At 43.1% G+C, this 10,466-nt stretch overlaps 1 protein-coding gene across 1 annotated transcript in view; it reads right to left on the bottom strand.

The window, feature by feature from the left end:
• The window catches only part of hepacam2 (HEPACAM family member 2), an 11,224-nt gene extending 10,019 nt beyond the window's left edge, over positions 1–1,205 (bottom strand). Inside the window, exon 1 of the mRNA XM_031854306.1 lies at positions 1,058–1,205. Within this exon, the coding sequence (XP_031710166.1) occupies positions 1,058–1,115 (58 nt within the window). The 5' untranslated portion in view covers positions 1,116–1,205. The remainder of the gene's footprint in view (positions 1–1,057) is intronic.
• Between the last annotated feature and the right edge of the window lie 9,261 nt (positions 1,206–10,466).

The raw sequence follows: 10,466 nt of genomic DNA, 5'->3' as shown, positions 1-10,466 counted from the left end.
GTGTGTGTGTGTGTGTGTGTGTGTGTGTGTGTGTGTGTGTGTGTGTGTTTGTGTTGTCAGTGGCAGGAGTGTGCCTGGGTTTACACCAGCTGAGATCTGGCAAAAAGGCAGAATGAGGAGGAGTGTGCCGAGCCCGCTCCTTCGCTGTTGTCCCCAAACAACACGGATATTGTTGTGGTGATACCAAGGAGATTACAGTGACAATGGCTGAGAGGATATCTTCATTTAGTTGACACACACACACACACACACACACACACACATTCAAACAACTATTGTGTGGAGACCCACAAGCACCTGCCTCTTATCACCCTCACACACATATCCCAGTTGTTTGGACACTAAATAAAGTCTCCCGGTGCGTGTCAAAACGCCATCAATCGCCTGTCCTCTCAGATAAGACAAATAGGGCTCCTCAAGGAGGGCTGATGATACAAGCATCAAAGTGAGTCCATGTTTCAGGGACTTTATTTGTTAGAGTCATCGGGTCATGTGGGGAATGCTGGTACATGTTTGTTATCACTGAGTCACAGACCTGTGGCATCAGTCACTTCTTCTTTCCACTAACACCCTCCTTATGTCTTCACTTACAGCAGACAACCAAAGAAAAGCTAATTCTGTCAAGTCACACAGTGATGATTATGGAGAGGACATGCAAAACAAGCCAAACTAGACTCTCGAAGGAAAGCGTTAAAGACTCAAACTTTGACATTGAAAAAGGCAAAAAAAGATAGAGGTATACTTGAGTGTTTTTCCCAAAATGTTACAATATTAGGATGCCAAGTTAAAATATACGATTGTCCTTGAATTTGCTTCACCACTTTTACATTTTGCAACCCAGTTTCATTACGGCTTCTCTGTCCTGAACCCTCTAAATACAAAAGGATTTCACAAGTTAACACTTTGTTACTGCGCACCACAGAAAACTTCCTCAATGCACCCTCAGCTTTACCCTGCCAACCACACAAACACAGCAACCCCAGTAACTGCTATAGCTGCACCAATGCAACGCGGACAACTGAAGCAAAACATGCCTCCACGGCAACTGAACGCTCACCTGTTAGGGTGAAGAGAACACAGCAGACATAAAGCGCTGTTCTTCCTCTGGCCTCCATGGCATCTTATTCTCTAGAGATATGTGGGACTTCTGACAGGCAGGCAGGCAGGGAGTGAGGGATGTAGGAAGGAGGAGAAGAGTGGATTAGAAAGAGATGGCGGAGGAGGAGGAGGAGGAGGAGGAGGAGGAGGAGGAGGAGGAGGAGGAGAGAAATGTGACTGGTTGTGGTCATAACATTTGCCAGGGAAATAAGAGGAGCTAGCTTTAGCCTGCATGCAGCCAGGCCCCTCCCATGAGACACCAGGAGGAAGAAGAGGTCCACCTGGCAGAGAGGCAGCACAGCATGGTCCTCTCTCTGTCTCTCACACACACACACACACACACACACACACACACACACACACACAGCTGCCCTAAGGCTGAGGGTTTCTCTCCATCAACTGTAAAAGGATAGTTGAGTCTTTACATTATAATACACCAGCTGTTTGCTGCTTTAGTCCCTGAGGCTGTGAAACAAAGAAAAAGCAGGCAGACAGAGAGATTTTAACCGCTCATGTCACTCCGTTTGGTTAAGTTACAGAGCCTTCGGTGAACACAATGGTCAACAATCAGCTCCTCTGTCTGCAATTATTTTGTAGTCTGGAAACTGGAGGATAGAAAGACAGAGAGAAAAGTTACTGAGGAACGACGTACTAACACATGTATCATTGACTTTTCAAATGCCTTCAAGATACAGACGAGATGCTGACGGAATTTTTTTATTATTTTTCAGCCCTCTGGGACATTGTGCAGACAACATCTACAACAGAAAACTGCAGGGAAATCTGTTGTTAATTCTTGTCTAGCAAGTGGTTTGCATTGCTGCTGAACAAAGACTTATTTGTGTCACTAGCAATGTCAGTTTCACTCCAGTATAAAATACTTTTCAAATCATATTCTTCAGAAAAACTGGGGGTTTTAAATCATTTCCTGTTCATTGCCCGCAGTAGTGAAATCTAAGCCAGTCAACGGTTTGTCTCAATGTGCAGGAGACAAGCACAAACAGACACAGAATAGTCACATGTTAAACACATAAACACACACCCTTAAGACCTTGTTTAGTGCCGTTTTGTTTTCTACATGGCCATCCTCTGAAAGGATGTGGTGAAACTTGGGACTGAACTGCACATTGAATGAATTACGCCATTGTAGGTTTTGTAAATGAGTGCCTGGTTTGGTGATGGCACCATTAAATACACTGATTGTTATCTTTGCTGTCAAGCACTCCATTGGATGTCCATCTGCTGAGAAACCTGATAAAACTGAGGTTGTGTCACATCAATACGATATTTGTTAGAGAGAACACATGATTTGGGAAATTTGACAGGGATTCATCTATTATTAATGTTATGGGAAACAAATTTTGAATGAATGCAGTCCAAAGGATCTCAGTCTATAAAGTTTAATATTGTTCTAGCAGTGAGAAAAGAGTCATTGTATTCTCTTGGACCTTCACTTGATGAAGCAGCAGCTCTCAGAACCTGCAAGTTTACTTTCCACCTTTAGATGGAGTCAATGCATCATCTATCAGACAAAACCTGCCGAAGGACTTTTGAAATGAGATGTGTTCAGCAGGATATAATATGTTTAGGGCTTAGTTTGTATGTGTTAATTGTGACTTTGCATTGAAGGGTTAGACTTACTTACATGTGCTTACTCTGGCATTGCATGGCTCTGTGGCAGTGGTTCGCAACCTTTTTAGACTTGTGACCCTATAAGTCAAAGCAATGTCTATTCACAGGATGCATATTAGTTAGAGTGATAGCTTCTCAGAATTGTTCTCAGTTGTAAGATGCCTGAAGAGGCCTAGTTTTTGTTTTTTTAACAATGAAACACACTAAAGTTTTGGAAAACGTTCGAAAAATGATCTCAATTTGTAAACATAACAGATGATTTACCTTGTACTTCTCTGTCACACACATTACGAATATGCTGTTGACAACATTTTGTTGTCAAGTGAAAACGAAGCATCTAAAACATTTGGTGATTTTGAATTTTTCAGAAAGGTTGTTTATTTTCATTCAAAGGGAACAAAAAGTTGGCATAACACTGGGGGATTGTGAGAAAGACAAACAGAGCTTGCTGTAGCTAATAGGTCAGGATGATGTGACTTGTACTGTGGTGAGTGATGAGTTATAAAACTTGATCCAGCCTCGAGCTGAGACATATTTACCAGGGTCAAGATTAAATGTCCTAGCCAAAATGACAGAAGGTTTCACATGTCTGCCCAGGCTCTTCCTCTTTTATATTTTAAAATATATTACATATTTTATCCATCTGATCTGGCCTGTGTTATGTTAGAGGCCTTTTTGGACCGCTTTAAGACCAGGACACAGCAGCTGAGTGGCACGCACACACACACACACACACACACACACATACACACACACACACGCACACACACTCACACAACCTCATATGGGGGCCCTCTTGCTGTGTTAAAACATGTCACATTTTCCATTTCCAGCCTCCCAGCCCATGTCTGTGACTGTTGCCACACTTCACCACAACTACCCCTCTGTGTCGATTGCCTCCCGCCGCCTCTCACTCCTCCACCCCATCGTATCATCTTGTTGTTCTTATTCTTGTAGCACCACATCATTTTCCTACTGATGATTTATTCCAAACCCAAACCCTTCCTCACTCTTTTTCATGTTGCCTTTGCTCCTCTTGATCATCATGATGTTCTTTTCTCTCCTCCGCAACATCTGTATATATCTCTTCTCCTCTACTTCAATCTTCTTCTTTTCTTCTACTTCTTCTTCTTCTTCTTCTTCTTCTTCTTCTTCTTCTTCTCCCTCTTTTTGGGATTGTTCCTCTTTTCCTCTTTCATTCCTCCTCTCCTCTAGCAGCCTTGGCCTCCAGCTGCAGATACTCAGAGCAGACACAGCACACCAGCCCACATCAAGGCCACACAATTGGCACACGTGTGTGCATGTGCATGTGTGTGTGTGTGTCTGGAGTAGTCGTTACAGTGGGGCCACATAGGGTGTCAGCGGCCTACTGTGATATACTTTGGGCTCCCATACATATTTCTGTCCACTGACATGTGGATTTCAATATAACTGTAGCTGTGTCGTTATGTTTAAAGGGCCCTATATTTCGTCAGTGAGGTCGTTGAAGTGCAAGATTAACACATCTGTGGCAGTCACCTACATGTAACACCAGTTTAAGTTATGGTAAAGAATATTTCACAGCAAAAGCAAGCACTCACACTCTCGCACACGCAATCCATGACTGTGTGAAAAGATAAGCAGGCACGTACAGTTGTGCCTTTATGGGTTGTCGATAAGAGGATGTCACGCCTTGAATAACAACTTGAAATGCTATATAGGCTTCATATGAGGAAATGTTTGCCTATAGCTGAAAGGGAACAAGAGACAGAGAGAGTGGGGTTAAGTGGAGCAGTGAGGCAGCAAAGAAAAGGGGCGGGGATGTCTGCAAGGCCTGTGAGTGATTTGATTGGATGACAGGGTTTCATTCACACGGAAAGATTTATAACAGTGGGAAACAGAAAGTTGGACACACACACTGCACTGTCTGTGTGCGTGCATGTGTGTGGGTGGATGCAGGCGCATGTTTTCCCCTCATGCTTGCATGTGAATAGCACTTTTTTTTTACTGCTGCACCGTTGAACCCTTCTATCTCTCTCTGGATCTGACTGTTGTTGCCTTAATAGCACCTTGACTTCACGAACCAAGGGTTTGACCCAGAGCAGCGCAGGTTGAGTCAATGTGAATCTTTCAAAGAGATCTCGCCGTGCTCCACCCTGAACTTTCAACATCAGTTAAAACACATTGTGTGTCAGTATGTGTGTGTATGTGTGTGCATATAATGCAAATGTGTCCCAAAGCAAACATGTAAATATGCTTCTACAAGCTACATAAGTTTGTCTTCCTTCAAGTAATGCTTTGTGTGTGTGTGTGTGTGTGTGTGTGTGTGTGTGTGTGTGTGTGAGAGAGAGAGAGAGAGAGACTGTGTGTCTAGTGGCAAGAGCCTCACCCCTTTAATGCATTCCACTATCTCGCGCCCACGCACTCGCCATGTGACCCACAGTCAATGACAGGAAATAAGCCGGTGTCAAATCCTGCTGCCTGCAACCCAGATCCTCTTCTGCTTCCAGTCAAAGACTTTGTGTGCTCAAAACCTAACACACCCACAGCAGCACAGAGCTCAATGTAAATCTATAGGAACATAGCCGCATTCTTCCCCAGTCTGTGTGCACTTTGGTTCCCCTACCGTCATTGCTTAATCTCGGTTGAGTCATTTGTTTCTTAATTCGAATGACATAGTGTGAATATGACTAAGCCCATACTTAATTTAAATTCCATGCTTAAATAACTCATAACAAAAAGTTTGCATTCACTGCAGCACATGTGGCATGGTATCTGTCAACGGCAGGTGTAGCGCTGATAAAAACTTTTCTCAACAGTTGTGTTGACACAGTTGACACCCATATGCACACACATATTATCTTGTTTCCTGTTCTCCAGTCTAGAGTTCCTTAGAGAGATTAAAAATCAAAGATTCATACTGTGAATGGGTGCTTTTCTGAGACGTATGTCATTTTTTTGGGGGGGGAAAGAAAAACATATACTAGACTTAAAGTATGCAAAGTGTCGACTCCAGATATGAGTAAGTTAAATGTCTCTGCAGTGCAAAGTGTATATTTACTAAAGAAATGAAAGTTCACAGTTATTCCATCGCAGTAATGACTTTTTAATTAATTCCCTTGCAGCGTTTAGTCCAACACTCACACACACGCGTCCATGAAAAATAGGTGTTTACATCGTACACGGCACAAACCAAACTGGTGTGTGTTTTTTTGTGGGTGGGTGCACGTGCATGCATAAAGAGTCGAGTGGACACAGCCACCTCTATGTTCTCTCCAGCAGTAAACCGTTGGCTGTTAAGACAGAACACAATCCCCGGCTGAAAGGCAGTACTCCCTTTGCTCAGGTCTGTGCTGGTCGTCTTAGCTTCACACAGTCGTAAAGCGCAGAATAAGGGAAAACAACACTGCGCTACCAATCAGAGGTAAAAGGGTATATGTATGTATAAACCTTATTTGACCAGCCTCACTGGCGTAGTAACAGCCTCGAGTAACCTGAGAGGAAAAGGTGGCATTCTGCGACATAATATTAGACAAAAGCACCAAGTATACTTTTACTTTCCTGAAAGCACAGTTTTGTATTTTGGAATTGCTATGTGAGGTAACAATAATAATAATAATATTAATAACTGTATTTATAAAGCAACTTTGAAAACAGAGGTTACAAAGTGCTTTGACAAAGCAGCAAAAGCAAAGCAAGGTAGGAGTCAAAACACCCAGCCTTCAACACACACACACACACACACACACACACACACACACACCTTTAGCTCTAACAGAGACCACCTCATTGGCCTCTTTCCGATCATGGAAGGTGCCAATGTTTTCAGTCACTCCCACAAACTGGTGGCTGCTCATGTGTATACCAGTGTACCAGAAAAAAAGCATTTAACATCATGCAGCATCCTGCATCCCTGCTACGATGCCCAACACCGGGTGGTCTCTCGCTCCCTCCCCAGAGGTGTCACGGTAAAATACTCCCCGCAGGTGCAAAGTAGAAGTATGAGATTAAATCGTAGATTACAAATTTGAAGGAATTTTGGTGTGATACCCGTAACCACCCACAGTGGTGATGCAATCAGCAAGAGGAGTGAAGTAAAACTAGCCGAGGTAACCTGTTGGTTGGTTTTCTAGTTCTTCATATTATGCTGAACCAAAAAGCACAATGTGTCCACTTTAACAGAAGCCTGACAATCACAAGTGAGTTGTAAAGAAGTTTAGTCACTGCCTGAATTTGCAGGTACAAAAGTGTGGCAAGAGGAAAAGTCTCAAAATGCATACAGCAAAGTGCACAGTGCACACAAGTAGTCCCTTATCCAGTGACTAAATAAGAGAATAACTGCTTAGCAACAGTACAGCCTCAAGAATAACCACTGAGTTGTATCAACACCTCCAAAAGGCTGAGCAAAAACTAATAATTATAAGCCTTACCCCATTGGCATTTACTCCAAAGCTATTTTGTTGTTCGGCGTTTCTACTATTTTGTCCACCCCTGTATGCATGAACACAAAAACTGGAATGTAATGATGTGTTGACTTGTGCGAAGACCATAAACAACAACAGAAAGAGACCCTCTAATTGAAAGTGATGTGGAAAACAATCATCATGTTACCAGTAATTTGATCCCACCTGTCTCCAAGGAGAGTTGGTAGGAATACAAGGGGAATGGGACAGTAAGACCATATGCTGTTCAGTAACACAGCCCTATACTCCCACAGCATGCAAATACATGTATCTGTGACCACTCAACTGATTACAGACAAGATGGCATAATTGTTCCCAGGTGGAACAATAACAATTCTTCACAATGCATGAGCCACAGATGCCAGTGAAACACCAGCGGTGCCTTTAAAGGTCCAATTAAAGTCCTCTCCCTGCAGAAAGATAAACCGACTTTGATTTCTTTACGACAGATGTTATAAAACAATGCACGATGAAACTGATTGTTTATTGTATTGTTCTTTTTGCAAAAATGCCAGTGAATGATGACCATATGTGACTCCAAATATGGCCTGTCAACAACAGGTTGCATGGAGCACATGTGTTGCATTCTCCACTTTAAGCTATAGACACAATAACACTTAGCAGAAATATAAATGATCGATTGTGTAGTTAAATTTTTTTTTTGGCACAAGCGGCACCTTACAAAAGCCAGTCAAAGTCCGTTCCAACCTTCCTTTCTTGATTAGAGTCAGATACGACGGATACGTTTACATCCTTAAAAAAGTTTAATTGGTGAAATAACTCACCCCACAGGGATTGTGATTACACTTGATCTTGACACCGATTCTGCATTTTTACAAATTCCTAATTGGTCACTCACTGCGTACCACTGTTTGATGTCTTTCATCTCCACCATAAAGTTGCTGAGTTCACTTGATTCACATCCCCTGAGCGACTAAGCGCAAACACAGCAAACATTATCTGTACCCCCCCCCCCCCCATCTTCCGCTTCTCTAACAATTGCTGTACAGGCTTGAAATAATCCTTCCGGTCAACCCTTTAATTAACCGCCAATCCATCGCTTTAAAAAAGAAGACAAAAGAAATCTGTCAAATATTATTCATTTGCTCCCAGTTTGTTTTTTTCTCTCCTGCGTCTGCAGTTAATATTCTGCGGAATGTGAGAAGCAGCTGTCACTTCTGCACATGAATGGAGCCGGTTTAGTGGCCCAGAGGCATCGGAGTGGATCAACGATGGTGGAGGGACAGCTGGGCCCGAGGGGACAATAGCACTCTCAGTTAATCATTAATACTCTTAATGAACAGCAGCCAGGCACCAGAGGTTCACTCACCAGTCTCTCCAGAATATTCCGCCTGCAGCAGAAGGACGCAGGCGGCCTTCGGCTTGCCGGCTGACCCCAAACTGACACTTGTTGATCGGGGCCTTCAAAGGGGCTGCGGGAGCTTTAAACGGCTGTCTGTTTGAGGAAGTTTCACCCATCAGCCTTGAGAAGAATGACAACTGACTTACATTAGCTTGATTTATAACATGGTGGACACAAGAGATCGGGGCCAAATTGTCTTCTCTTGTTAAATTACATTGTTTGTCAACACATTATGTTTTTTTTCCCCCTCATGTGAATAAAGTCATGTTGAAAATGCATTTTGACTATGGTTAGAAGACATGATACTAGGTAGGGGAAATGTAACTGTGACTCACAGCAAAGACAAGATGTCCTGCTAACACAGGTTTTTAGCATTTTCAGGGCACTTTTGGAGGTGCAGTGTTTTTATCCCACACGGGGAAATCTGTACGGCCCAGTGCTCCAGACATGAGGACAACATAAAGTCCACAGTTAAAACAATAGCATAACATACACAATAAGACCACAATGTACTCACAATAAAACACATGTGATTATGTCCTTGTGGTAGGCTAATTGTCCCGCCCCTATGCACTATGATTGGATGGCTTTGTAAATAATGACAGTGATGAAAGCAGCATTTTACTGAACATTTTTCAGCTCTCGGCGACCAGAAATAACGCCATAGTGCAGCGCTCAGTGCAGAATAGATACTCAGTAGCCTACCTCGTCATCCTGCTGCCATTTTTTAAATACGCTAGTCTCAGTCTTTGTGCTAAGCTAAGCTAATCGCCTGCTGGATCTAGCTCCATCTTTAAAAGAATGGTTAAGCATTTTGGGAAGTTGCATATTTGCATTTTTATCGAGAGTTAAATGAGAAGATCGATAACCACTCTCACATGGTTAGCTTAGCTTAGCGCACATACTGAAAACAGGGGGAAACAGGTAGCCTGGCTCTGTTCAAAGGTAACACATTTTGTGTATAATAGCACCTCATGAGCTCACTAATTACAAGTTCTATCTCCTTCAACCAATCTGTAAACAGTGTAAAGGAATATGACACAGTGTGTTTATTAGCAAGCTTTGGATGTGCAGGTAGAAGATAAAAAAAATACAAAAATCAAGATGCTAAAATAAGGAAAGCTGAGGGTTGTAGCCTTAAACCATAAACAATAAATAATGGTTCATTTCTTTCCAGAAAAAAAAAGCTTTCCTTGTTTTTAACACGAGTTAATAAAGCCACCAAACAACCTGAGATGTTATTGGAAGATAAATGAGTTTCTAAAAGGGAGCAGATGTTAGCTAAAGGTCTCATTTGTTACACTGATCCTCTGTTTATGTTTGTGTGGGCGCGCGCATGTGTGTGTGTGTGTCTGTGTGTCTGCATCGGTGACCACATGAATTTGTATGTAAGTGTGTGTCTGCTCGTGGCTAGGCATCCAGCCCAGCCCACCCCGCCAGCGGAGGTGGCAGGTGTTCCTGTGTCCCCTAAAAGAGCAGGTTTTTATGTCGCCTCCTCAAGTTAGTGGCTTGGTTTCCATGGCGATGCCCCAACAGAAAGAGGCTTGTGTCTGGGGGCCGGTGTCGGGGAGGAGAGGAGAGGAGGGCAAGGGAAGAGGAGAGAGAAGGGGCTTTAGTTGCACCACACACTCTGGACTTCAGTCTGGCTTGACAAGAAAGAGGGAGAGAGGAAATCAAAGTCAGAGACAACTAACAGGCTCGGATTGTCTGCTGGCACCACGGCTGGTTCTGTCTCCACACTCAAAATGTCGCTTGAACATTCAGCTGCTGATGGGTGGATGAGACTCGACTCCCACGAAACACTGCGGACTAAGTGATGCTTGTAAATCCCGACAATGGGATTGGTAACTTACAAAGGAATCTAATATCACACATCCTATCAGATTCCAGGTGTAACAGCTGTCTACCTAAAGACTTATTATCACCCTTTG

This window comes from Anarrhichthys ocellatus, unplaced genomic scaffold (genome assembly GCF_004355925.1).
Source record: "Anarrhichthys ocellatus isolate YVR2014 unplaced genomic scaffold, GSC_Weel_1.0 scaffold14, whole genome shotgun sequence".
NCBI classification, from domain to species: domain Eukaryota; kingdom Metazoa; phylum Chordata; class Actinopteri; order Perciformes; family Anarhichadidae; genus Anarrhichthys; species Anarrhichthys ocellatus.
The sequence above is the reverse complement of the archived record's forward strand: the minus strand, read 5'-3'. Positions and strand labels throughout refer to the sequence as shown.